At 52.1% G+C, this 26,796-nt stretch overlaps 3 protein-coding genes across 6 annotated transcripts in view; 2 read left to right on the top strand and 1 right to left on the bottom strand.

Annotated features, from left to right (window-relative positions):
• Positions 1-6,207, top strand: part of THRAP3 (thyroid hormone receptor associated protein 3) — a 64,468-nt gene extending 58,261 nt beyond the window's left edge. For 3 of the 4 annotated variants that reach the window (XM_037032645.1, XM_037032647.1, XM_037032646.1), the window contains 3 exons: positions 2,112-2,307; positions 2,737-2,880; positions 4,652-6,207. In XM_037032645.1, coding sequence (XP_036888540.1) covers positions 2,112-2,307; positions 2,737-2,880; positions 4,652-4,873 — 562 coding nt within the window. In that variant the 3' untranslated portion in view covers positions 4,874-6,207. The remainder of the gene's footprint in view (positions 1-2,111; positions 2,308-2,736; positions 2,881-4,651) is intronic. The other variant, XM_037032648.1, reaches the window with a different exon arrangement.
• A 255-nt stretch (positions 6,208-6,462) lies between these two features.
• SH3D21 (SH3 domain containing 21) lies at positions 6,463-20,903 on the top strand. Its single transcript, XM_037032550.1, has 17 exons — positions 6,463-6,509; positions 7,090-7,328; positions 7,496-7,653; positions 7,749-7,812; positions 8,056-8,174; positions 8,431-8,521; positions 8,699-8,754; positions 8,868-8,913; positions 9,062-9,162; positions 9,283-9,369; positions 9,536-9,578; positions 18,974-19,067; positions 19,163-19,215; positions 19,320-19,414; positions 19,551-20,329; positions 20,425-20,488; positions 20,561-20,903. Exons 1-17 carry the CDS (start codon positions 6,463-6,465, stop codon positions 20,624-20,626), a joined length of 2,202 nt encoding a protein of 733 aa, XP_036888445.1. The 3' UTR covers positions 20,627-20,903.
• A 548-nt stretch (positions 20,904-21,451) lies between these two features.
• Positions 21,452-24,521, bottom strand: EVA1B (eva-1 homolog B). Its single transcript, XM_037032589.1, has 3 exons — positions 22,903-24,521; positions 22,415-22,511; positions 21,452-22,133 (listed from the first exon to the last, which is right to left on the bottom strand). The coding sequence occupies exons 2-3, from the start codon at positions 22,479-22,481 to the stop codon at positions 21,706-21,708; spliced, it is 495 nt and encodes a 164-aa protein (XP_036888484.1). The 5' UTR covers positions 22,482-22,511; positions 22,903-24,521; the 3' UTR covers positions 21,452-21,705.
• Between the last annotated feature and the right edge of the window lie 2,275 nt (positions 24,522-26,796).

The following is a 26,796-nucleotide window of genomic DNA, read 5'->3' as shown; positions in this document are numbered from 1 at the left end:
CAGAATCACTTGGGGGTTTGTTCTGTAGTTGTTTTAGACGTGTTCTTTCTCATCACAACTTTTCATGGGGACGTTATGTTTTGGAAATGGCTCAGAGTCATTGTCAGCTAATAACACTGGTCAAAGAAACAGTGTGGAACTAGATAGGACAAAACTGTTGGTCCTAAATGCCTTTTAAACTAATTTAGCTGATACTTCCAAGAGGGGTTATTCTTTAAACAAAGAGAGCTTTGTTGGACTTCATAGGGCACCATTCATGCCAAGATCCTGGTGTTTCTGTTTCCATTTTAGAAAGTCCCATGACTTTTCAGTCACATCTCATTGAATGTAGCAGAGCTGAAGCCCACACCTAAGCCCCACACCTCCCCTAAGAGGCAGCGCTGCTTCTGCTGTTGGGAACTTCACCTGGCACACGTGTGTGTGTTCATTTGATCATCAGATCCTTGGAGATAGGTTAGACAGTCGGTGTGATACCCGTTTTGCCCGTTCTTCAGATAAAGAAGCTAAGCTCAGGACAATTTGTCTAAGGTCACAGAAGGACCAGCTGACATCAAAACTCAGACTTTGTTCTACTTTGTCCTTTCGAGTGTGTCACTTATGAATTAGGAGCCCTAGCAGCTTCAGGGCTTCCTACACATAAAGGACCTGATAGTCGTAAGCTGGGAGTGGAAGGGGAGGTACAGTCCCCTCAGTGCTGCGCTGGTGGGAAGGGAGCTCGAGGGTTGGGTTCAGGTTACTGAGCCGCCACCTTTCCCTGGAACACAAGCAGCAGCAGTGCTAGGGTTCAAATCTGGGGTCTTTTGGAAACCCCTTGAAATAGCACTGAGTTCTAGGAGTTAGAGTTCTATGTCGGAGTTATAGGAATCCTGTGCCAATAACTTACATTTCCTTTAGTAAGAGTAATGCTAGCCCTGACTGCTGTGGCTCGGTTGGGCATTTCCCACCAAGTGAAAGGTCGCCTGTTTTATTCCCAATCCGGGCAGGTGCCTGGGTTGCAGGTTCAGTCCCTGCTTGGGGCACATGCAAGAGGCGACAGATGTTTCTCTCTCAAATCATTGGTTCTCTCCCTTTCCCCCTCTCTAAAAATAAGTAAAGTCTTTATTCTTTTTTAAAGAGTAAATTGCTAATAGGATACAATTATTTAAGTTCTTGAGCATCTCTGTGTGGGAGTGGATGGGAAGTAGGGGGAGGGCAAGGTGCTTTTCATAATGGAGGAGGATGAGGGAAGGGAGGACAGTGACAGGTCCCTGACACTTGGCTGGCTTCTCCCTGTAAGTCCCTTTCTATCCCTGCAAGCCTGGCCTTTCTGCCACCTTAGAGGCAGGCAGTAGCAACCTCCCTGGAGGCAGGGCTGGCACCCACTACTAGGACGTGGGCTGTGACTCATCCTAGTAGTCAATTTGCTGTAGTCTCTAATTCCCCCAGATGAAGGGAAGGCAGGGAAAAAACTCTGGGAAAGAGTTTCACCAGATCCTGTGCTTAATAACACCACCTGTGTGAGCTAAGTGGGAGGCGGTGTGTGGAGTGGTGGTATGATGAGAGCTAGGCTTGCATCCAGGCTTTGCTCAGCTGTTACCTGAATCATTCACCTGCAAAATGGGGGAACAGTACTGAATAATCAGAATTGCCATTAACTGTGTGCCTGCTGCATCAGTGTAAAGTGTTGAAGCAAATTATTTTTTAAATCTTTAGAGCAACCCCAAGAGACGGGTTGGTCATCCTGTGAGAAATAAAGTACTGTAAAAGCAGACATGGCGATATATAAAGCGTCTGTCCCAGTACTGTGTACCCAGGGCTCTCACTGCAATGCCAGTCTCTTTCCGAGTTTCTAGTTTGTGCGTATGTGTTACACTGAGCAACCAGAGCCCGTGGACTGTGTTTTGTTCTTCCTTACATGTTTGTCCCATGTTCTTCACAGGCTCAGACATAAACATGTCACTGAACATGACTGACAGAATTGGGACCTCCCAGATACCTGGCTGGAACTTGGGGTGTTCTAGGTTACTACAGTGTCTACATCACAGATGTGTTCCTCCTTGCCTTGTGCTGCTCATCCAGGAGGCCCTAGCCAAGGAGTTTATTGATTCTTCTTGGCTCTCCTGTTTCCATAGGAAGCACCGTAGAGCACGAGACCGGTCCAGGTCGTCGTCCTCTTCATCCCATTCATCCCACTCGTACAAAGCAGAGGAGTACACTGAGGAGACAGAGGAAAGAGAGGAAAGCACCACCGGCTTTGACAAATCAAGACTGGGGACCAAAGACTTTGTGGGTCCAAGTGAAAGAGGAGGCAGAGCTCGAGGGACCTTTGTAAGCCCCTGCCCCCACCCCTTTCCTCTAAGCCCCTGCTTCCACCAATTCTGATTATTTGTTTATCAAAATACCAGTTTGGTTGCTCGTGATACAAGTAATCCATTCTGTAGACCTTAAAATCTGTGGTTCCTATTGCCTGGGCTTCCCACTGGTGGTAGTTTTACTGATCGGAATCCCTGAGCTATATATAAAGCCTGTTAGGGCTTCTGGTCTCAGGACCTCCCAATGTAGCTTGGCTCCTGCTGGGTGGAGGGAGGCCGCTGGGCTTGTGCTGTCCTCTGTCTAGGCTGCAGGCCTGAGAGGAGCAAAACGGGAATGGCCAGAAGCCAGTTTACCAGCCATTGACTGAGGAGTTGGACGTAGGGAGTTAAAAGTTTTCCTTCTGTTTCTGACCTGATCCTTCGTGTTCCCTGTTCATTGCCACAGCAGTTTCGGGCCAGAGGAAGAGGCTGGGGCAGAGGCAGCTACTCTGGTAACAACAACAACAACAGCAACAATGATTTTCAAAAGAGAAGCCGGGAGGAGGAGTGGGACCCTGAGTACACACCCAAAAGCAAGAAGTACTACCTGGTATGTGTCTGGGGATAACCCGGGAGGGCTGAGGGCCTTGGGCACGTGTAGTAGCCGATACCAAGGCTTTAGTTGGTTTGTTCAAAACCAGTGAGATGTGTCTGCACGCACCTTGCACTGGGGGGTGGGGTGGGGTGGGGTACTTGTGGTGGCAAGAGGAGTGTTCTCCACAGAGGTGGCCCTGGCCTCGGAAGGGTTTATCATGTGAGACATTTTTGGATTCTAGGATAAACAAGGAAGGTTGCTCTTCCCTTTTTAGTTTGTGAACTTGTTTACAGCTCACTCATGCTCAGCCTCCAGCCTCCAGCCTCCAGCCTGTGCCCAGGGAAACCTTCTCCCCTTGAGCCCCAGTTCCACTCTGTCACTCACCAGTGCAAGATTGGCAGGGAAGACGGCTCAGGATCTCTCTGTCTCCGAGACGAAATGCAACTGGGGTTTCTCTCATTTCAGCCGTTGGGTCATTCCCAGGTGCCAGGCCCCTCTGGGCCTCTCTGCCTCTCAAGCTGGGGCTCTTCTAGGCTGAATTACCTGGCTAGTGAGTGAAGTCTCAGCTCTGCTATGTAAATAGCAGGCTTAGATCCAAGCAGCTGTGACTCCTGAGTACTGTGACCAAGGCCAACTTGGGTCTGGGTTGTTGGCACAACTGGGAGACGAGCTGTTGTGTAGAGGACTCTGCAGAGCCACCTTCACTTTTCTAGGGCTGCTGGGGCTGCTTTGAGACTTCCTCGAGGACCCTTGAGTCTGCTTTTAGGGAAATGTTGGCTGGGCCCAGAACAGGAGCTGGAGTGGGGCTGTTTAAAGAGAGGGAGAGTTAAAGGCCGCAGCCCTTTCCCTGCCCTCGCTGGCCACCCGAAGAGCACCGCCACCCTGATACATTCAGCCTGCTCTGGCCCTTCCACCCAGCAGCCTGGTCCTACTTGTGTGGGTGGGGGGCTTGGACTTGAAGCCATGGCGCTGGTGAGATAGCAGTGACTTCTAGATTTCGAAGTTCTTTCTCCTTTATTGTTTCATTGAACTCCTCTTCCTCTCTCATGAGACCATTGGAGCAGGCAGGGATTGTTTGAGATGTAGGTTGTGTTTCCTTCCAGTCTGCCACACTGCCTCCTTGCGTAAAACCAAAGACGGGAGATACAAGATGGGAGGCTTGGTTCTGGTCCTGCCTTTGCCACTAACTCGTCTGAAACCATAAGCAAGTCATTTACTCTTGGTCTTGCTGTCTGTCCTTGTTTTTGGCTGGGGGTGGGGTGGGAAGAGCTGGAGCGGTAGCTGTGTGTTTTGAGTTGCTGCTTCTGTTAGCTGCCTGACTGTGCAGATCAGACACAGTTTCATGTTTTGGTGTGCTGGGCTTTCTCAAACCCATCCTTTGAGAGATGGTGTGCTAAATAATACGGAGTTACTTTAAAGTTCCTAAGCTTGTTTCCTCATTTGCATAGTGGAGGGTGATAATAATAGGGTAGATATGAGGATTGAATGAGATAATGCATGTATAGGTCTTTTAGTGCTCAGTGAAGATTTTATCATCGTCATCATTATTATAATGTCGAATGCTAAAGCTACAGCCTTAGTGTTCCTGAGGCGCCTGACTGAATATTCTCTCGGATCTGAATCAGTAGCATCTTTGGAGTGGGGAACAGGGAGGACGGCAAAAAAGGAGCAAAAGGCTGGTGGGGACATAGGTTAGTTTGAAAAGGTCACCTTTGGGTAAATCCAGAGAACAGGGTTCTGGCCACTCGCTCACTCTGGCACTGATGGCAGCTTGCTTCCTTTTCAGCACGATGACCGGGAAGGCGAAGGCAGTGAGAAGTGGGTGAGCCGGGGCCGGGGCAGAGGAGCCTTTCCCCGGGGCCGGGGCAGGTTCATGTTCCGGAAATCCAGCACCAGCCCCAAATGGGCCCACGACAAGTTCAGTGGGGAAGAAGGAGAGATTGAGGACGACGAAAGTGGAACCGAGAACCGAGAAGAGAAGGACAATTTGCAGCCCACCACCGAGTAAGGGCCACTCTGACAAGAGCCCCTGCCCAGGGGAGAGAGGCACTGGGAAGATGGCTGGGGAAGAGCTAAACAGAGGAGCCCCAAGAAGATTCTGAAAATCCTACCCCCACCCCCCACCAGCCATGCAGAACCCTACTATAGCCGAAAGCATTCCTGGTGCAGAGTCCCACTGGACAGAGGGGGCTGACCCTGGAACCCGGGGTCAGACCCAGCTCTTGAACAGAACACAACACGTTGGGCTTCAGCTGTGTCTCATTTGTTGTTGGTGTATGGGGTGGGGGCTGGGGAAGGGAGGGGAGAATGATGCTTGGATTTCGGTTTGTTCCCTATTAGAAACCAGTTTTGTTCTTAATTTCATTTCATTTGGAGCTAAGAGGACTAATTTGATGATTTTCAATCTCTTCTCCCTTTCCCTGGTTTTTAAAAACCCTTCTTTTTTTAGTTATATGTAGTAATATTAGCTGAAAGATTTAATTTGGGCAATTTTGATTCTTAAAAGAGGAGACAAAGCATGTGAATAAACATTGAAATGTTCACCTCAGTTTGGGACCAAACTGCTTGGATCTTTGTAAAAACCGGTTTTGTATGTCGAGGAGGAGTTCAAGGCCTTTCTGACCACCGTGTGTCCCCTTTTCTGCACAGCCATGTGTCACATGGCATTGCTCCTAACCACACCCCGTGCGCCCCTCCCCCCAGTGTTTTCTGATTTCTTCTGGGCTGAGCTTCCCATTCCCTACCAGCAGCACCAGTATCCCAACTCTCTGGTCCTGCCGATCTCTCAGCAACAGCGGTGGAAACTGGGTTGGTGGTTTCTGGTCTGTTTTCTAAGAAACTTATGAATTCTATTATCTTTACAAATATAAGATGAGAAAATAATTTTTTCAATATTTTTTATTAATCTTTTTATAAAACGAAAAGAAACTCCTATGATTGGTTAAGGAAGGTGGTTATGCCTGAGTGGTTTGTGGGGTTTTCTTTGTTTTGTTTTTTTTCCTTTTCATTCTTTTTAACCTTAAGCTTTAAGTTGAAACATTCTCAGATGTTTGGGGTGGGGGAACATCCTCTTAAAATGGGTCCTTGTCCTTGCCTTCCGGGGAGGCGGTCCTGAGCAGGTGAATCACAGGCACTTACGCGTATGGTGTATGCGGACTGCACCCACCTCTCCCCCTTCGCCTCCCGGGTGGTTGTGCTTTTTCCTTACTTTGCTACATTTCTCTAGTTAAGTTGGTTTTACTTGAATGACTCATGTTGAGGGGAAAAAATGAAAATACCCTTAAAGATTTGTTTCAACTCCTCCTGCAAATAAAGATAAATAAATGAAGTGGCAGATGTAAATGGACTCTGGTCATTGTCACCCTGAGAGTGTGGGGTGGGGGTGGATCTCTCCCATCACAGCTTCAGGGGACCTGGAAGGTGACATACCAGCTGGGAGCAGGACCCAGACTCACCGTCACGAGCCCCCACACTCGTTTTGGGAGGAGCATCTGTTGTCCCCGTGGTGGTTTACGATCCCGCATTCCCATCCCAGTGATTTTACTTTATCCCGTACCTTGGACATGCTGGAACCCGATTTTTTCACTATAGTGTGTCATGAACAAGGACTTTGGCTTCGAAGGTGGTGGGGCAGGGGCCAAGAGGTGTGGTAACAGACGCTGCCTTCTGTGTTTTCCTCAGAGCAGGAAGATTACCTGAAAGACTAGCCCATATGGGATGGGCACCAGTGGGGCCTAACCTTCAGCTCTTTCTAGCTCTGGGCTGGTTGTAGCCAGGGGCACCAAAAACCCCTTTCTCCCTGCCTTTCCCCTCCTCCCTCCCGCGGGAGAATCCGAAGGTGTTTTCTGAAACCAAACTGGAAGCGTCTTTGCCCTTTTAATTCCTCTTCCATAAACGGGTGCCAGGAAGGATTGCACGCCTCCCAGCAAAAGCAGAGTTCACCAGAAGCAGATTTGTGCGCAGTGGAGCAAACACCTCATTCCACCCAGCTCCCAACTTGGAGTGGTTCCTGCCTGCAGGGGGGCCCCACCCTGCTACGTGCCTCTTCCCACCTCTTCCCTGCAGCTAAAAGCTTACCAGCAGGAAGAGGATAGGCCGGGGAGGCTCTGCGGAAGGTGGGTGGGAGCCTTCGGGCTAAAATTGGGAGGAGGGGCCGCAGCTAGACTGGAAATATAGGTGACTAGGCTGGCAAGAGAAGGTGGGGGAGCTGTGACCTCAGCACAGTCGGGAGACCCTGGAGTTCTCACTCGCAGGTTGGGGGCCGAACCTGCTGAGCCGGGCCGCCCCCTCTCCCACACCCACTCTCAGCACCTGGAGCGAGACCTATCCTATCCGCTCGTGTCTCCGCCTCCTTTGCTTCAATCTCGCAGCTAGTCCCAGTTTACCCAGGCCCAGTACTCGGCTGCCCGCGTGTTCGCGCTATCCTCCCTGCCGGGCTCTGGAGGGCGTCCCGGAAGCTATGGGTATGTGCAGAGGGTTTAGGGTGGCTCCTCTACACACCGTGTGGAAATGGCAACCAAAGCCTACACTACCACCCAGCTCTCCCGCTGTCCTCAACACGGAGCTCGGGACGCGCGCCATGGCCAGGCGGCCCTGGCTGGGCCCTTCTGAGCCACGCTTCCGCCCGCAGAGGTGCTGGTCCTGGCAGGATACCGCGCGCAGAAGGAGGGCGAACTGAGTCTGGCGCTGGGGGATGTGGTCCGACAGGTGTGCAAGGGACCCGTAAGGGGCTGGCTGCGTGGAGAGCTGGGGGGCCAATGTGGCCTCTTCCCCGAGCGCCTGGTGCAGGTGAGGCTGGACGGGTGTTGGTTTGGAGCCGCGGGCGGATCCCAGACCGCACCCTAGGGAGCTGAGAGCCCTTTTCTCCTGGCCCTCATTTCCAGGAGATTCCGGAGACTTTGCGCGGCGCGGGAGAGGCGCCGAGACCACGCTGTCCACGCACTCGCGGTGAGAGGCCGGAGGGTGGGCGGGAGTGCGGAGCCAGCTACATCCTGCCACCCCCAACTCTCGGGGACTGGCTCCTCTGTGGGCAGAGCCGCTCAGCCGCTCTGCGGACTGTGACTTTCTCGAGCACAGTACTCCGCCCTGGGCGGAGCCTGGAGGTACTGAGCTGGGCACTCCCAGCCCGCACCTCCCCAGCTCAGCGGCCTGGCGCCCGTTTTAAGTGGCCTCGTTCACGTCCCATTCCAGGTCGCCCTGCCAAATCTTGGAGCCCCCAGAGATGGTGCAAAGTGAATTTCAACTACAGCCCGGAGCAGGCGGATGAGCTGAAGCTGCAAGCTGGGGAGATAGTGGAAGTGATAAAGGAGGTAGGGGGCGAGGTGATGAGAGGATTTGGGGGAGACGATGGAGCACGTCTCCTGCTGAGGGGAGATGGCTGAAATGAGGGTGGGGGTGTTGGTAGTGAGGGACGTAGTAGTGAGGGACGCAGACATGGGAAACTGAGGCAGCAAGGATGGAGGTGGTCATCAGGCAGAATCGGGGCCGAACCAAGAGTGTATGATTTCTAGAGAGACCTTTGGGGCAGAATGAGATGCCCCTGCGTCCGTCCATCCCCCTCCGCAGATTGAGGACGGTTGGTGGCTGGGAAAGAAGAACGGGCAGCTGGGAGCCTTTCCATCCAACTTTGTGGAGTTGCTGGACAGTGGGCCCCCAAGTGAGACCTGGACCCTGTGACCCCGTGAGACCCTGTGACCAGACTCTGCAATCTCCAATGACCCTCCCAGTGGCGTGAGCCTGTGATCCACACATCCTGACCCTTTGTCCCCTTTGACCTCTTCTATGATCTAAGCTGTGAATTAGCAACCCTGCCAACCTCCCTTTCCCTCACCAGGCCTTGATAACCCAGACATGCCTTCAATCAGTCCTGAGTCCCAGCGGCCTCCCAAGGTATATTGGGCGCAGTGGGCACAGAGGTGGTGAATTCCTCATGGGGCTTGAGGAGGGGGATGTAGGGGTGTGTGGAGGCTCAGCTTGTTCTTCCCTCTCCCTGCCCTCCCTAGCTGGGCAGCCTGACCTATGACAGCCCTCCAGACTACCTGCGGACAGGTGAGCATCCAGCCAAAGGATCCCTTGTATAGCCCTTCCCAAAGCCACGTTGACTTCAGGGAGTGGGGACCCAGCTAGGCTGATGGAGGGGGGAACTGCAGACGATTTGGGGAGGGCAGCTGGCTCCAGAGGACTCACTTCCCCTCAGTCTCCCACCCTGAGACCTACAGAGTCCTGTTTGACTACCAGCCGGAGGCCCCAGACGAGTTGGCACTGCGGAGGGGGGAAGAGGTGAAAGTTCTGAGGAAGGTAGGAGAAAGGTGCAGGCAGGGGAGGGTTCAGGGAAGGGCGTGTTGAGAAGGGGTGGGACCTGGGGAGGAAGGAGCTTGGGGCCCTGGCTCACCTCCCCACAGCATCTTTCTCTCTCAGACCACAGAGGATAAGGGCTGGTGGGAAGGAGAGTCCCAAGGCAGAAGAGGAGTTTTCCCAGACAACTTTGTGCTCCCACCACCCCCAGTGAGTACAGAGCCAGACACTCAGGTGGGGCGGGGGCAGGTTGCTCTGGACGGAGTTGGGGGTCATAGTGCTCACTGGACACAGCTGGAGGGCCACCCCTAAATGAGGGGGAACCTAGAAATGTGGGGGCTTCTGTTCAGATTCCGATAACTTCTTATTTGCACAGACCAAGAAGCTGACCCCACGGAAAGTGGCATCGCGAGAACCAGGTGAGTGCCCAGGAATCCCAGGACTGGGGTGAGGGGTTGTCCAGGAGGCCCATCAGTTGCCTGTAAACACCCACAGCTCCCCAGGGGTCCAGTACACCCACTGAGGAGCTATGTCCTGGTGGGGTAAGGGTCTGTTAGGAATGTATGTGGGTCAGTATTTATGAGTGTCGATATGTTCACATTTCTCTGTATTTCTTGAGAATGCAGCTCTCAGCATGTTTATATTTGTTTCATTTTTTCCTATGAGAATGTATGGACTGATGTGTTTTCGTCTACAAGACTGTGTATGTTCACATGTCTTTTGTGTATATGAATAGCTTTGTATATGTGTCTCGAGGTGTGTCTTCAAACTTACCTTTCCATTAAAAAGATTTTAGAGGAGAAGGGAGAGAGAAAGAGAAGGAGAGAAACATCAATATGTGGTTTCCTCTCATGCGCCCCCTACTGGGGTCCTGGCCCACAACCCAGGCATGTGCCCTGACTGGGAATGAACCTTCGACCCTTTGGTTCGCAGGCTGGTGCTCAATCTACTGAGTTATACCAGCTCGGGCTAATTTACCTTTTAATGTACTATTTCAAGACTACATATGTGTGTATAGATATATGTGTGTGTGTATATATGATATACACACACACACATACATATCTATATTACATATATTGTGTTATAAAACTTCATGAAAACCCGTGGTCTGGCACTCCAACCCAGGAAGTAGAACATGCCGTGAGTTTGTGTGCACGTCCCTCCTCATTCCCATTCTGCACCTCCCCCCATACCAGGGGTACCCACTGTCCTGAATTTTGTGTTTAGAGTTCTCATGAGCTTTTAAGTTTACGGACGTATGTATCGGACGTATGTATGTGCCTAAACAATGTATCACTTCATTTATTTTTGCTTGATTTTGAGCTTTATAAAAATGGTACATGTTTATAGTCTCTGGGACTTACTATTTCCAATCAGCATTATGTTTCGAAGATTCATCCATGTTGTGTGTAGATGCCGTTCATTTGTCTCTGCTGTATAATATTTCCTCTGGGGAATCCCTTCAGCTTATGTAGCTGGTCTCCTCCTAATGTTGGACATTTTTAGTATTTCTAGTTTTTACTATCGTAAATGGTACTGCTGTGAATATTTATGTGCCTGTCTTCTGGTTTGTATGTGTAATTGCTTCTCTAGGATATAATTCCAGGAGTGGCAATGCTAAATTATACAGTGTGTGAATGTTCAGCTTTTATTAGATAAAATCAGATGACTTTCCAAAGTGATTTGATACTTCAGTGCTTCACCATCTGTGTATAAGAGATCTTTATAATCCAAACCCTCTTCAACACTTGGTATTATTAGATTTCATTATTTTTGTGAACCTAATAGGTACAAAATACCATTTCAAAATACCATTGTGGACTTAATTTGCATTTTCCTAGTTAGTAATACTTTGTTGGAGTTCTTTATATATTCTGAATATCAATCTTTTTTTATAAAGTATTTTTATTGTTTATTTATTTATTTATTAAAGATTTTATTCATTTATCTTTAGAGGAGAAGGGAAGGAGAAAGGGAGAGAAATATCAATGTATAGTTGCTTCTCCTTCATCCCCTGCTGGGAATTGGCCTGCAACCCAGGCATGTACCCTGACTAGGAATCGAACCATGATCCTCTGGTTTGCAGGCCCGTGCTCAATCCACTGAGCTACACCAGCCAGGGCTATTGTTGTTTTTTTGTTTGTTTTTAAGATTTTATTTATTTTTAGAGAGAGGGAAAGGGAAAGAGAGGGGGAGAAAAACATCAGTGTGTGGTTGCCTCTTGTGCACCCCCTACTGGGGACCTGGCCTACAACCCAGGCATGTGCCCCCACTGGAAATTGAACCAGTGACCTTTTAGTTTGCAGGCTGGAACTCAGTCCACTGGGCCACACCAGCCAAGGCTGAATATCAATCCTTCATAGGTTATATATGTTGAAGTGTTGCTTTTTATTATTAAGTACTTTTACTGGTTTTAAAGTGTGATCCAATTATGCCTTTTTCCACGTGGATAGTCAGTTGCGCCAGCATCATTTATCGTTTTCTGCATGTGGGTTTTACACAACTTTTTTATAAGATTTATTTCTAGATACCTCAGAGTTTCTGCTATAAAAAATTAGATATCCTTCTGTTTATTATAGGCATGTAGAAGTGAGTTGATTTTTGTATATTGATCTTAAAGCTGGCCATTGTAATAAATGTTTATTTTAACTTATCTGTAGACTTTTTCCTCCCCTGAGGACGTGCTTATTAATTTTAGAGGGGAAGGGAGGGAAAGAGAGAGGGAGAGAAACATCTATGTGAGAGAGAAACCTTGATCAGTTGCCTCTCGACCAAACCTACAACCCACACATGTGCCCTGACTGGGAATCGTACCAGCAACCTTTCCATTCGCAGGCCGCCACTCAATCCACTGAGCCACACCAGCCAGGGCTCAATTCTTAGTAAGTTTTCTATGAAGACAGTCATGTCATCTGTAATAATAATTTTGTTCTACCTTTTCCATCCCTTTTATTTATTATTTCTTTTACTCTAGGGGTTAGGCTCTCATAGTAATATTGAATAGAAGTGGCAGTGCTGAACATCATTGCCATGTTTCTGATTTTAAACGAAATGCTTCTGTTGAGATACTTTTCTTTTTTTTTTTTTTAAGATTTTATTTATTTGTTTTTAGAGATGGGAGGGCAAAAGGGAGAGAAGCATCAATGCGTGGCTGCCTCTTGCTCGTCCCCTACTGGGGACCTGGCCTGCAACCCAGGCATGTGCCCTGACTGGAAATTGAACCTACGACCCTTTAGTCTGCAGGTTTGGCACTCAGTCCACTGAGCCACAGCAGCCAGGGCATTTTCCTAGTTTTTAAAAAGATTTTGCATTTATTGATACTGTCCTCGTCTGATTACCAGTGTTATACTGGCCCCATGAGTGAGTTAAGGAGCATGGACTTCGTTTCTTGAATATCTGGTAGATGTTATATCAGATGAAAGTCATCTTTCCTGCAAAGCTGGTAAACCTTGCCTGTTCTCTTTTTCTCCATCATGGAAAAAATATATTTCAATTTCTTTAATAGTTATAAACAAGAGTAGTTCAAATTCTGTCCTTTTCTTTTTCTTAAAACAACAGAAATGTAATCTCTCACATTTTTGGAGGCTAGCAATGTGAAATCGAGATGTTGGCTTGGCCGTGTTTTCTGTGAAGGCTCTGGGGAAGAATCGCTGCCGTGTCGCTGCTGAGCTTCGGGTGCCTGGTGCTAGCAACCTGGCCTTGCAGATGCATCGCTCCCTTCTCTGTCTTTACATGGTCTTCTGCCCTGGGTGTGTTCTCCCTTCTCATGTCCCCTCTGGTGTCATTCTCTTCTAATGACACCAGCCATTGGTTGAGGGCCCACCCTACTCCATTGTGACCTCATCTTAACTTGATTACATCTGCAAAGACCCCTGTACTCCAAATGGCTTCCCCTACGGAGCTCAGAGGGGAAGAAGTCTCGTGCTTAAGAGACTTGCACGGACCATGTTCTGTCTCCTGGCCTCTAGTTAACAGTGGCTGGCCAAAAATCGGGCTGCAGTTCTTGAAGAAGTTATTTTGTGTAGAATTGTTCATAATCTCATTCTGTATCTGCAGTTACAGGTTCTTTCATTTCTAAGGACAGTTTTTTCTCTGATTTTTTGTTCAGAATTGTTAATTCATCAGAGTTGTTAACATAATCAAGTACAAGAAATTTTTTTCCTATCATAGCTTTTTTATTGTGGTTAAAAATATAAGATTTACCTTTTTAATCCTTTTTAAACATATTCTTTGTTTTTTTAAGTTTAATTTATTTATAACCTATTTATGTTTTCAGAGAGGGGAAGGGAGAGAGGGAAACATCAACGTGTGGTTGCCTCTCATGCGCCCCCTACTGGAGACCTGGCCCATAGCCCAGGCATGTGTCCTGACTGGGAATCGAACCAACTACGCTTTGGTTCGTAGGCTGGCACTCATGCCACTGAGCAACATCAGCAAGGGCTAAACATATTTTTTAAAGGTTTTACTTATTTAGCATATGTTTAAAAGATTTTTTAAAATTTATTTTTTAGGGAGATGGGGAGGGAGGGAGAATGAGAGAAACATTGATGGGTTGCCTCTCACACGGCATGCAACAGAGGCCTACGCCTTGACCAGGAATCAAACCTGCCCGCGGCCTTGTGGCTCACACGCTAGCACTCAATCCACTGAGCCACACTAACTAGGGCCTGAATCATTTTTTAAGTGTAAAGTTGTATTAATTACATGTGCATCATTATTCAACAAACATCTCTAGAAAGTATCCTTATTCTTTTTATTCTAGTCTAACTCTTTTCTTTAGTGATAAATTGGTGAGTTTAGACTACGTTAATCATAATTATATTTACCTTACAATCTAAAATCTTAAACTTCCTCCTGACTAAAATCTCCCAAATATTATTATCGAATTGTTTATTCCTCGTTTCATTTCTACCAGCATTTGCTTCATGCACTACTGTAAGGCCTTGTTGTTGGGTGCGTACACATACGCATTTGCCGTTGTTCTCTCTACCTGTTTATCATTATGACTTCTTCCTCTTTGTCTCTTAGAATTTTTCTTAAAGTTTGTTTTTTCTGATAGTGATATAGGATTGCTATTCTGGTTACTGTCTGTGGTATCTTTTTCCAACCTTTTAAAAAAATTGATGTATTTATTTATAGAGAGAGAGGAAAAGGGAGGGAGAAAGGGAGAGAAACATTGATGCGAGAGAGAAACATCGATCGATCTGTTGCCTCTCGTACTTAGCCATCTGGTGACCAAATTTGTAGCCCCAGTATGTACCCGGATCAAACCAGCGACCTTTCAGTCTGTGGGACCCTGCCAGCCAGCTGAGCCCCACCAGTCAGGGCTCTTTTCCCAACCTTCCGCTGTCAACCCGTTGGTGTTTTTGAATCTCTTGTACAGAGTATGTAGTTGGATCTTGCTTTTTTAATTTAGTCTGACCATTTCTTCCTTTTAATTGGGCTGTTTAGACCAGACGTTAGCAAACAGGGGTTCGTGGGGCAAATCTGCCCTGCTACCCTTTCTTTTAAAAAACCAACCAACCAACCAACTTTGTTGAGTTAAAACTCACAAACCACACAATTCACTCACTTAAAATATACAACTGAGGGGTGGTTAGTATATTTATAAAGCTGTCCACCACCACCACCACAATTACGGAATGTTTTCACCGTTCCCAGAGGGAACCTCGCACTCTTTAGCTGTTACTCCACGGTCCCCTCCCCCCTCTGACCCGCCCAGGACAACCAACCACTGATCCACTTTGTCTCGATGGACATTTGCTTGCATTTAATATGCTCGATACTGTACAGTATAGCTTTGCCGCTGCCTGTCTTTTTAAATGGATTTCTCTCACCTCACATAATATTTTTAAAGTTAATTAATTCTGTCTGTTATATTTTATTCCTCTTTTTTGCCCAGTAATATTCCATTGTATAAATGAGTATCACATTTCATCCATCATTTCATCCATTCATGAGCTGATGGACATTTGAGTTTTTCCTACTTTGGGGCTTTCCTGTGCAAGTTTTTATTTGAGTGTTTCCATTTTTCTTGGGTGTGTACCTAGGAAAGGAATTGCTGGGTGATATGATAACTCTCTGTTTACCTTTGGGAAGAACTGCCAGACTGTTTTCCAAAGTGTTTGTCCCCGGTCATGTTTCCACCAGCAGTGAATGAGGGCTCGTTTCTCCACATTTATACCAGCACTTACTATTCTTCCTTTTTTATTCTAATTGTTCTAGTGGGTATGAAGTGGCGTCTCACTGTGTTTTGCTTTGGATTTTTCTGATGGCTAATGGTGTTCGGCATTTTTTATATTTTACTAGCTATCTGTATATCCTTTGGAGATAGAGCTATTTGGGTCCTTTGCCCATTTTTTAGTTGGATTATTTGTCTTTTTATTGTTCAGTTGTAGGTGTTCTTTATATATTCTAGATATAAGTCCCTTATCAGAGATACGATTTGCAAATAAATCTGCTCCATTCTTTTTTTTCATTTACTTATTTTTAGAGATAGGGAGAAAGACAGGGAGAGAAAGAAACATTGATGTGCAAGAGATACATCGATCGATCGCCTCTTGCACACCACCAGCTGGGGACCCGACTGCAACCCAGGCACGTGCCCTGACTGGGAATCGAACTGGCCACCTTTCGCTTCTCAGGCCAGCACTCAGTCCACTGAGCCACACCAGCCAGGGCATTGGTTTTCATTCTTTGTGTTGTCTTTTTACCACTTTTTTATTAGTTTATTTTCTATAGATTCCACATATAAACAAAATCATGGTATTTGTCTTTCTGACTGACTCATTTCAACATTTGACTTTTTTGATGGTGTCCTTTGATATACAAACGTTGTGAATTTTGATGAAATCCCATTTATCTAATTTTTGTTTGGTTGCTTGTGCTTTTGGTATCAGAACTATGAAACCAAGGCCAAATCTAAGGTTGCACCCCAAAGTGATTTGAGTTCCCTTCAACCATGACAGCGAGTCAATCTGCTGACCCTCGACCTGCCCCCGGCTCATAGAGTCAGTGGGCGTGGGTAGGCAGGGACACCTCCGAGCATACATGCTTCTCAGGTGATGTTGTGCTTTTGGTCCATTTCCCGAGCACTGAACTGGTCGCCTTGTCATTTTTGTCCAGCTTTAAGTTGCCATGTGGGTGCAAGTCTGTTTGCCACCTTGCTCAGCTGCAGTCAGAGCCCTGGTTCTGTTACCCGTTCCCCTAAACGTTGCTTTCAAGTTTTCACGCCTTGTTTCACTATACTTTTATTGTTTTAAGATTTTATTTATTTAGTCTTGAAGAGAGAGGAAGGGAGGGAGAGAAACAACAATTGGTGGCCTCTCTCACACCCCCAACTAGGGACTTGGCCTGTGAACCAGGCATGTGCCCTGACTGGGAATCGAACCAGTGACCTCTCAGTCCACAGGCCAGTGCTCAACCACTGAGCCACACCAGCCAGGGCTACTGTACTTTTCGATTACTAATTCTCTCTCATGCTTTTTGGCTATGTTTAATCTGCTGTTTAACCTATACATTGCGTTTTATTTCAAGAGTGCTACTTTCTAGTAGTTTGGCTTTCTTCCTTTTTTTTTTTCCCATCTGCCTGTTTATTCCTGATGGCCACTGTGTAGCAGGCTCAGCCTTTACTTCTTCAAATGGTTGATCCAGAGCTGCGCTGTCTTCTCTCCCTGTTTCAGCGTCTCTGCGCCTTGCGTCTGCCGATTGCTGCTCTCAGGGGCCTGTCTCTCCTGTGTTTTGTGGTCTTCGCGTGTGAGCCCGTGACTTCACCTCAGCCTGCGGGGTCGTGCATGCCTCAGCAGGGGAGACGGCTTCCAGAGAAGGCTGACTTCTACTGGCTGCTGGCCCCGGGCCCCGGGGTCCTAGTGCGCTGCCTTCTCACCGCCATTGTGGCCCCAGTTTCTCCCCTTCTGTGGCCCTCCACTGCCTCTTTTAATTGCAACAGCCCCTCAGATTGTATCCTAAGCAGGACACAATTGCTGTCCAGTGTGAGAGCCCCACTGGTCACCTCATCTGTCATACTACCGGAAGCAGAAGTGAAAGTTAGCGTTTTAACAGAAGGAGACTTGACTTGGGGTGGTGAACACACAACACAATAGACAGATGATGTGTTGTAGAATTGTACACCTGAAAGCTATGTAAGTTGGTAAACCGATGTCACCCAGTAAGTTGAACTAAAAAACATTTGGATGAACTTGGACCGTATACCAAACGCTCTCTTAAGCCCCGCATATGGATTAAGCCCCTCGAATTTCACAGCAGCCCTGTAAGATGTGTACCATTGTCCCCTGTGTCCTGGGTGAGGACACTGGGCCACAGAGAGGTCCAGCTACCTACCAGAGTTTTCACAGGACTGCTCCGTCACTGAACCAGAACGCAAACCCTGGTGTCTGTCGGAGGACCCACGCTCTGGCCCACTGTGGCGTGGCGTGGGGGATCTGTGCACGCACCTGTGTGATAAGGCACGTGTGAGTAAGTTTCAGCCTGTGTGCACGTGCCTGTTCATGTGTCCACGGATCTGAATATCCCTGTGTGTGACTGCCTTCAGGAGTTCACTCTGATGTCATCTCAGCGTGGCCTCTTCTAGTTACCCCATTTCAAGTTATATTTATTCTGCCCTGGCTTGTGTGGCTCAGTTGGTTGTAGCACTGTGCCATGCACATAAAGGTTGCAGGTTCGATTCCAGGTCAGGGCACATGCCTGGGTTGCCGGTTCGATCCCTGGTTGGGGTGTGTACAAGGGGCAATTGGCATTTCTCACACCAATGTCTCTCTCCCTCGCTCCCTCCCTCCCTTCCCCTCCCTCTAAAGTCGATGAGCATGTCCTCGGGTGAGGGTATAAAAGGTTATACTTCATCCTCCCGCAATAATGCCTCATAACTCTCTGACACACCACGCATTTTACTTCTTTTGCTTATGTCTGCTCCCCCCACAGAACACGAGTTCACTCGGGCTGCTGGGGGAGGAACACCCCCTAGGCAGGGCGAGTGCAGCCCAAGCCCGGGTTGGAGGCTATTGCGATAGTCCGGGTGAAGGTGGTGGTGACTTGATCCAGAGTTCGTAGAGGCGGAGGTGGTGACGAGGTGGATTAGGATGTGTTGCAAAGATAGAGCAGACAGGGCTCTCACTGGTGGGTCGGACGTGTGCAGCGTCGGGGTAGAGAAGAGGCCGAGATCGCGTGAGCGAGTAGGCGAATGTGAGAGATGTGGAACACTGGGAAAGGGCCAGGTGCGCGGGGAAGAAGGTTGGGAAGCTAGAGGGGTGTTTTGAACGTGCTCGGTGTGGGAGGCCAGTCAGCTCTCCTAATGCAGATGAGTGGGTAGTCAAATAGGAGTCCTGGGGTTCAGGGAAGAGTAAGGAGCTCAAAATGGAAGTGTTGGTGTCGTTGGCTTGTGGGTGATGACTGGACCTGCGAGGCTAGGGGAAGTCTCTTAGGGAGTGAAGAAGATGGAGAGTCAAAGAAGTTTCTGGGAGGAGGAAGGGGAACTGGAAGGTGTTGCCATGGTCCAGGTCAGAGATGAGGTCTGAACCAATCACAGCAGGGGCAGGTCTCAGAAAAGCATGGAGGCAAAACCTGGTAGTGTTGGTGCCATCCCGCCCCCCACAAAGACTGCCCTGATGACTCTTCGGGGTGCCCCCACTGTTCTGCGCCCCTGCAGCCTGAGGCAGGTCAGCTTTCCCAGAGCTCCCAAGACCCAGACCTAATAACAAGTCATCTCCTGGCCCGCATCCCTGTGCACAGTGCAGGGCAGGGCCAAGGGTTCTTGGATGGGTGAGAGCAAGTGCTGTGCTCCCCTCTTCCCTCCCAGCTGCTCTTAAAGAACCAAAAAAGATGGTGCCCAAAACAGCCCTCCCTATGGTCAAGAAACTGATGACAGCCCACTCTGGGCCCAGCAAAGCCAAGTAAGGAGCGGGGCGGGGTTGGGGGGAGGATGAGGGTACGGAGGAAATGCCACTTCCTGCCCCGCCCGCCCGGGTCTGATGGGGATATCCTCCAGGCCTTCTGGGATGCCTGGTGGAGATGGACAGAAGCGCCCCTCCCGAGACTCTGGTAGGTCTGGCCTGCCTCCTCAGTGGGGTGAGGGCTAGGGGACAAAGACGGGGGAAGACTCAGCATCCTGCTAGGCCTGGGCTCCTGATGGTCTGCTCTCACAGGCTCCAGTGGTAGCCTCCTCAGTGGGGGTTCGGGCCATCCTGGCAGAAAGCGATCCAGAACCCAGGCTTCCCGGCAACAGCCCGCAGCCAGTCAGGTGAGTGGCCCCACAGTACAGAGGAGCAGGAGACCACCTAGCAGAGTCTGCTTCCCAGGGGTATGGGGTGTGAGGTTGAAGGATCCCAGGCCAAGGGGAGCTCTCTGCTGAGACCTTGCCCCCACCACCACCACAGGAGGAAGAACGGAGAAGTCGAGCAAAGGCCCCTCCTGTAAATAAAACCCCTACTCTGGGCAAGACCCCCACCCCACCGAAGACTCAGTCTCTGGAGGAGGCCCCAGAGGAAACACGGACTCCAGATGAGACCCCCATCCCAGAGGAGACCCTGACTCTAGAGGACAAGGCCCCCAGCCCAGATGGGGACTTTTCTGTGGATGAGGCCCCTGCTCCAGGTGTCCCACCTGAAGATGGAGCCTCTGGCCCAAAGACGGCCCCTCCCGGGGATGAGGCCTCCACCCTAGAAAAGGCCTTGACCCCAGATCAGATGCTCTCGGGAGAGGCCTCCCCCGGGGACAACGCTGGGCTCCATCCTTCCCCTCTGGAGCCAGCCCTGCCGGAGAGCGAGTCTCTCTGGGTCAGTGAGGCTCAGTCCCAAGAGGAGGTCCACAGGGCACAGGAGCACCCCCTGAACAAGAGGGACAGCTCTGTGCTCCAGTCTGAGGCTGAGCCAGGGTCCCTGTCTGCCCTTGAGAAGGCCCACCCCCCAGAGGAGGCCGCCACCCTCCTGGAGGAGGCACCTGCGAAGGATGAGACTACACCCAAAGAGGAGGCACCCCCTAGAGCCGCAGACCCGGCTCAAAAAGCTCCGGGTCCTCAAGAGACTCTCAGCCTCCACTCACCACCGGCCCTGCAAGATCCCCAAAACAGCCAAAGTGACAGAGCTGACGTAATAAGGCTACAGGACGAGGTGGAGTCTTTAAGGAGGGCCCTGGAGCTGATGGGGGTGCAGCTGGAGTAAGTGGGGCAGCGCGGAGGAGGTTGGAGAGAGAAGGGCGGGGGCACTCAAAGCCAGCCCTGCCCACTCCTCCCCCTCGCTGTCTTGTCCACAGAAGAAAGCTGACCGGCCTCTGGGAGGAGCTGAAGAGTGAAAGGGAGCAGCGCCAGTTGCTAGAGGTGCGTGTGGTGCGAACCCCTGCCCGGGAGGGGCTGGTGGCCAGCTCTCCCCTGATGCCGCCTTCTCTCTAGGTTCAGATGAAGCAGAGGACCCAGGAATCCCGGACACTGGGCTCCAGCCATGAGCAGATGCACTGAGGGGGTCCCGGGGAAGGACGGCAGTGGGGCCTGGAGGGGAGTCTGCTCCGGCCACCGGCACCCTTGCGCGGGACTTTGGGAAACCCAAGAAAGTAAACTTGGCTATCTCCGGACACCCTGCCTGCCTGGTCTGTGCCGGGGCGGGGCCTTCGCGGCGGGGGCGGGGCCGGGCTGGCGCTCAGCTTTCCCGGAGGTCTCTCCCTGGCACATCTGGCCAACATGTGGCTCTCATTACCATTCCCAAGGCCTGTGCGCGGCTATTTTTACCCACCGGATGGAGGTGGGGTGGTTGGAGGGGGCGTCTCCTTCGGACGCCAGCAGGCAGGAGGGGCCCAGGCGCGGGCAGGGTCAGGCCCTGCGTGCGGCCGGATTCCGGAATCCAGCTGTGCGCCAGAGGAACTGGAGGCCCGGCTTTCGAATCCCCGACCCCTCCCAGTTGGCCCCACGGTCCGTCAGCTCAGGACTCACAGAAACGCACCTCCACTCAGTCAGTCACACGTGATTACACTGGGGCTAAGCGCACCTTAATGTCAAGGTCAGTCTAGTGCGCACGCGAGATTGCAGTGATGCGTGAACCCTGGGCATTTATAGGGACGGATGACGTGTGTCTAGGCGCGTGCCAGTAAGGAATGCGTTTGTGAGTAAGGAATTCGAGTGATACTTGTTCTGGGGGAGACCGATGAAGTGCTGGAGTGTGCTTTCGCCATCTGTGAAGTGAATGCAAGCATGTGCTGAGCACCGGGCGATGGAGGTGGTTAGCCCGGGGCCCCTGCGTGGCAGGAGCCTGCGGAATGTTGGAGGCACGGGTAACAGAGGGAGACTGAGTCACTAAGAATGCAGCTTTCATTGGTCACTTCACCTCTTAACCGTGCCTGAAGCGGGGGTGGGGACCCTGTGTCCTGCCCTCCCCCCCGGGGCCTTCTGGCAGGACTGGGGAAGGGCGCCTCCCAGAGTGTTGGGATGGACGCCCAGTAGCACCTTGGGAGCTGTGGGGGCGGGGCCCACTTAGCACCGCAGTGGCTATGAGCTCAGGTGCAAGTCCAGTACCTAGAGAGCTTTGCAGTGGGGACGAGGCCCAGTTAGTAATAGTGCATGCGGCCCAGGGTGCCCGTGGCCGTGGGGCTGGGTCCCAGCGTGCCGGTGCCCAGCAGGTCCGGTTGCCCGGTGCGCCAGATCTCCCGCAGAATCCGTTCGCGTTCCTCCAGGCGCTGCGCCCGCTCCAGCTCCTCCGCTGAGGTGAAGACGTTAACGCTCAGGGGCCCATCCGGCTCCGCGGACAGCTCTGGACCAGGAAGCGTGTCATCTTGGCCCAGTCGCGTCACTGTGTCCTCCTCGTCCTCGTCTTCGTCCTCCGCCTCCAGGGTGCTGTGGCGGTCCCGGCGCAGCGCGGGGACCCGGGGCCGCGGGCGGGGCGCACAGGAGATGCTGATGACTACCAGGCACAGGGTCAGCAGCAGGCCAAAGCAGACACCCAGAACGAAGTAGAGACCAAAGCTCTCGGGGTTAGCTGGAGGTCAGAGGGCAGAAGTCATGGAGGGGCTGGTAGGAGTCATTCCATCTTGAAAAGACTCCAGGTTTTAAGTTTGGGGGACAAGGACACAGTACCTCCTATGTGAAGGACATTAGGTAGCCGCCATTGGGCAATGGGGGGCAGTGGAGGATGGGGGTAGTTAGTTGTAGGTGACTAGGTGTGGGGGAGGGGGCAATTATAACAGCAGGGGTGAGGAGGGAAGGGGTGTAGTGGGGCCTTAGAGGGGCAGGGAGGGGTACATTCCCGGCCACCCTCACCGCGGATGTGTGCGTAGGCCGCCAGGCTGTTGCTGAGCAACTCCATGTCTCTTCTGGGGGCATCCATGCTGCTCTGGGGGGCAGCTCGCCTGTCGACCTGCGGGGTCAGCACGATCAGACCCTAATCCCCAGGGTGAGGCTGCCCCTGACCCCGCTTCCTCCCGGGGGCGGCTCCTCTCCCTGGAAGAGCAGCCGCAGGTCCACCCTGGAAAGAGCGCCTCATTACAGACTTGGGCCCTGTTGGGGGTCCTACTCCTGTGCGCGGACGCCCCTCCAACCTGGGGGTCGAGGAGTGGGCCGCAGGAGGCTCCGCCCCCTCGTGAGGTCCCCAAAAGAGGTCCGGTTTCGCTGTCCCGGGAGCGAGATGTTGGGGAATCACGGGTGCCTTCCGCTCTCTCCCGGCGAGCTCCGGCGAGGGGAGGCCGCTTCCCTCTCCTATCCCGCCGGCCCCCGGGGACCCACCGGCCCGCAGGCCCCGGTTCACTCACCGTCAGCGCCCCGTTTCTCCACGGACCAGTACCAGGGCCTCCGGCGGTCGCACACACCCAGGTCCGGCCACCCCCCACTGCTCGGTTCAGCTCCCAGGCAGCGGCAGCGCGGGCCGGACACGGGCCGATGGACCAGCCGGCGGAAAGTTTCCTCCGAGGAAAGAGGAGGGACGGGGCGGGGCGGGGCGGGGGAGGCGGGGAGGGAAAGGGCCGGCAGAGGACAGGGAGAGGAGGGGGAACGGGGCCTGCTGGGGCGTCTTATCACCCCCCCCACCGCAGGAAACCGCAGGGGAGGCGGGTTTCAGGGACCCGCCCCCAGGCTCCGAATAACAACAATAATAATGATGAGGATAGAGTTCTGCCTAGGTGCCAGTCAATAGGCTAAACCCTTTACAGTATTCTCTTATTTAATCCTTTTTCATAATCCTATAATTCTGTGTCATTATCCCCATTTGGCAAGATAAATAAACTGAGTCACGGAGAGATTGAAAAACTTGACTAAACGGTCAGGATTGGAACCCGCTGCTCTCCGAGCCTAGATCCTGGCTGAGCCCTTGACCCTGTCCCCTATACCTTGCTCTCCCCTCTGGAAGGCTTCCTCACTCAGGGAAGACTGCCTGCTCTTCCCCGGCCCAGATGTCAGTGCTCAGCCAGACCCTCAACTCAGGACCCAAGGGAAGGGACCGTCATCCTTTCTTCCCAGGGCCCAGGCGTGAGTGTGTCCAGCTGGTGGAGCGCTGGTCAGCAGGGTTAATGAATGTTGGACTAAGGCTTCGAGCCAGGCCCAGGCCAGCCTTGCAGAACCCAGCCTGGGGCCTCCGGGGGCCTCTGTGTTCTGCACCAGAGTGCATGGCAAAAATGCCTTTCCCTTCTGGCTCAACTTGCCTGTGCACATGCACTTCTACACGGGCTCAGGGCTTGTGTGTGTGATGAGTCGTGTGATCAGTGTGTGGGCCTGGGTCTTCCTGCACAGATCCCAGCCCCGCCTGGTGGGCCCCCCTTCCTGTGCTGGGGCTGGGGTGAGGGGGAGGCTTTCTTGGCGGGAGTCTCAGGGAGGAGGAGGGAAGGAAGGGGGGAGAGGAAATTGCAGGCATAGCTGAAGGCGCTGCCTGAGGCCTGTGGGCCAGTGACCCCCCTCTTTGCCCAGGCTGGAGACCCCCGCTCCAAGTCCGGAGTCAGGGTTCAAGCAGAGGGCAGATCTAGATGGGAAAGGACTAGGACCGGCTCCCCCAGGGGTGGGAAAGAGACTCCTGGGTGTCTTTGTGGCTGTTGGGTCTGTTGGGTGAGCATGTGGCACAAGTTTTGCCCATGTCTGTGTATTGCGTGTGGTATCTACTTGAATCTTTTTGTGGGGATGGCCGTGTCTGTCTGACCAACTGGCACTTCCTAGTAATGAGGGTTCAGCAGTGAGCAGAACAGACGCAAATCTTTGCCCTAATGAAGCTGACACCGAGCTGGACAGATAGCACACGAAGAAGAGAATCTTGGCAGCTGCTGAGCGTTCAAGATGACGGAATAGGGAAATCCGTGATGGAGAACACCTGGGAGGCTCTGTGGGGCCCGCCAAGGTGAGAGGCAGCTGTGCCAGCATCTGGGCAGGGCCCAGTGCTGGGCAGGAAGGAGGGCCAGGGCCCTGAACTAGTCTGTTCTGGGGCCCCTGTCCCAGGGGCAGAGAGGCATGAGGGGGTGATGAGGGGTGGGGACAGGAAGAGGTGGCGCACCCTGTGGAGGAGGTTAGGTGTTGTGAGTGTCCTGGGGTTGGGGGACAGGGGGGAGGGGCGGGCAGCCCCTGGAGTTTTAATCAGGAGAATGTCATGGTTCAGTGACATCCTTTGGCGAGACCCCTCAGGGGCTCGGTGTGGGATGGGCCGTGCAGGGTGAGAAGGGAAGCAGAGCTGTGAGCAGGCTGGCAGCGCCCCCGGCCAGCAGTGGCAGAGGGCTTGGACCGGATGGGCCATGGAGGAGGTGAGTGGAGGGAGTGTCAGTAGGACTTCCTGCATGGGATGCACGAGGGAAAGAGGGGCATGGGACAACGACCCGGTGTTGGGCTCAGACACCTGAGGAAAGCCTCGCAGGGGAGCAGGTTTCGGGCAATCCAAATCCAAGTTTCATTTGAGATAGATTTGAAATGTCCAGGTGGGGTGTCTGACAGGCCAGTGGAGCCCCAAGGAGTCCGGGCTGGAAAGTGTTTGCGGGTCCTTGACACCCAACGTGAATCGAAACACCCTGGGAGTGGGTGAGATCACCCAGGGGGCAGGGAGAGAAGAGAAGGGGTCTGCAGCCTGAGGACTGGGTGCTCTGACTGTGAGGGGTCGGGTGGAGGAGGGGTGAGCCAGGAGAGGTGAGTGATGGGGCGGGAGGGAGACCTGGCCAGGACCAGGACACCATCGACCATGTTAAATTGGGCTGTGAGGTGGCGCTGAGGCTGGAGGCTGACCACTAGCTGGGATATCGGTGGGTTTCCACAGTTGAATCAGCAGCTGAATGCTGACCAACCGTGCGAAGATCAGTGCATGTCTCGGCTGGGCTCGTGGGAGCGAACCTGGGTGTTGGGGATGGGTGCCTCTGTATGGCACACACCTGTGTCTGTCTCCGTGGGTGCCTGCCGCTCAGTGTGGGGGGCTGCAGGATTTTGGATATGGCCCTTATTCCCCAGCTGCCGCTAGGGTGCTCAGTCCTTCCGAGGAAGCTAAGGCCGCACTGGGGTGAGGCCCTTGCTTGTCTGGCCACCAGCAGCAGTCCTAGCAGCGCTCGCCCAGCCTTCGCCCACAGCATGGCCTCCGTGTTGGGAGCTCGCCTGCATTCACTCGGCCCTTATGCTGCAGGGTGATGAGCTGACGGTGTCAGAGGATAAGATTGATCCTCTCGTTAAAGCAGCTGGTGTGAATGTTGGACCTTTCTGGCCAAGCTTGTTTGCAAAGGCCCTGGCCAAAGTCAACATTGGGAGCCTGGTCTGCAGTGTGGGGGCTGGTGGACCTGCCCTAGCAGCCAGTGTGGCACTAGCAGAAGGTCCTGCCCCCTCCACTGCTGTGGCCCCAGCCAAGGAGAAGAAAGTGGAAGCAGAGAAAAAAGAACCTGAGGAGTCTGATGATCACACGGCTTTCATTTTCTTGACAAAACCTGTTTTGTAACAGTCAATAAAAAGCTGAACTTTAAAAAAAGATTTTGGATATGTTTGTGCTAAGCTGTTTCATGCACCCCTGTGCCGTGCACGTCTCTGGGTATCGCTACCTACAGATAAAGGTGTGTCTGGGTTGGTGTGTGACAGGTATGTTTGCCTCCACCCTGGGGAAGCAGGTGGCCAGGCTGGAGCAGAGTGGGGGTTGAGATGGTTGCTGGTCCCTTCAGAGAGGGACACAAGGGAGGATAATACATGCAGCCAAACCAGGCCAGGAGGGAGAAGTGACCGCCTTGCCCTGGAGGTTTGGAAGAAGCTGTGGGTTGTTCCTATAGGCCCTGGGGAAGATGCCTCAAGCCTTTGGCCCCTGCAGCCATCTGCACAGCCCCAGGTCTGGCCACCTGCCTATCTGCTTTTCTGTGAGCCTCTCCCCGCCGGCCGGCCCATCTGTAGGTCTGCCAGCCACTTGTTTTCCCTGTGTGCTGGGTGTGCTGACCAGGACCTGTCATATCTGCCACCTGCCTGCCTGGCTCCCATCCCCTCTGCCCACCTGCTGCTTTTCCTCCGTCTGGTGGCCTAGGACTGACCTGCTGCCTGCCCACCTGCCCACTTGCTGGTGGCCTCTCTGCCTGCTTGTCTGTTTGTGAGACTAGAGATTAGTCAAGGTGGGAGGCACAAAGAGTGATCTTAAGATGAAACGGGGGCCCTGGCTGGCGTGGCTCAGTGGATTGAGCGCGGGCCTGCGAACCACACAATCGTGGTTCGATTCCCAGTCA

Source organism: Sturnira hondurensis, unplaced genomic scaffold (genome assembly GCF_014824575.4).
Source record: "Sturnira hondurensis isolate 20B ecotype Veracruz unplaced genomic scaffold, ASM1482457v3 Scaffold0021490, whole genome shotgun sequence".
In the NCBI taxonomy this organism is placed as follows: domain Eukaryota; kingdom Metazoa; phylum Chordata; class Mammalia; order Chiroptera; family Phyllostomidae; genus Sturnira; species Sturnira hondurensis.
The sequence above is the reverse complement of the archived record's forward strand: the minus strand, read 5'-3'. Positions and strand labels throughout refer to the sequence as shown.

Excerpts from the sequence above, each read along its gene's own strand:
- SH3D21 (XM_037032550.1), top strand. The coding sequence starts at position 6,463 with ATGAACAAGGACTTTGGCTTCGAAGGTGGTGGGGCAGGGGCCAAGAG. Across the intron at positions 6,510-7,089 it reads GGTGGGGCAGGGGCCAAGAG|TCGGGAGACCCTGGAGTTCT; the intron begins GTGTGGTAACAG and ends ACCTCAGCACAG. Across the intron at positions 8,755-8,867 it reads AGTCCCAGCGGCCTCCCAAG|CTGGGCAGCCTGACCTATGA; the intron begins GTATATTGGGCG and ends TGCCCTCCCTAG.
- EVA1B (XM_037032589.1), bottom strand. The coding sequence starts at position 22,481 with ATGGATGCCCCCAGAAGAGACATGGAGTTGCTCAGCAACAGCCTGGCG. Across the intron at positions 22,134-22,414 it reads GGCCTACGCACACATCCGCG|CTAACCCCGAGAGCTTTGGT; the intron begins GTGAGGGTGGCC and ends TCTGACCTCCAG.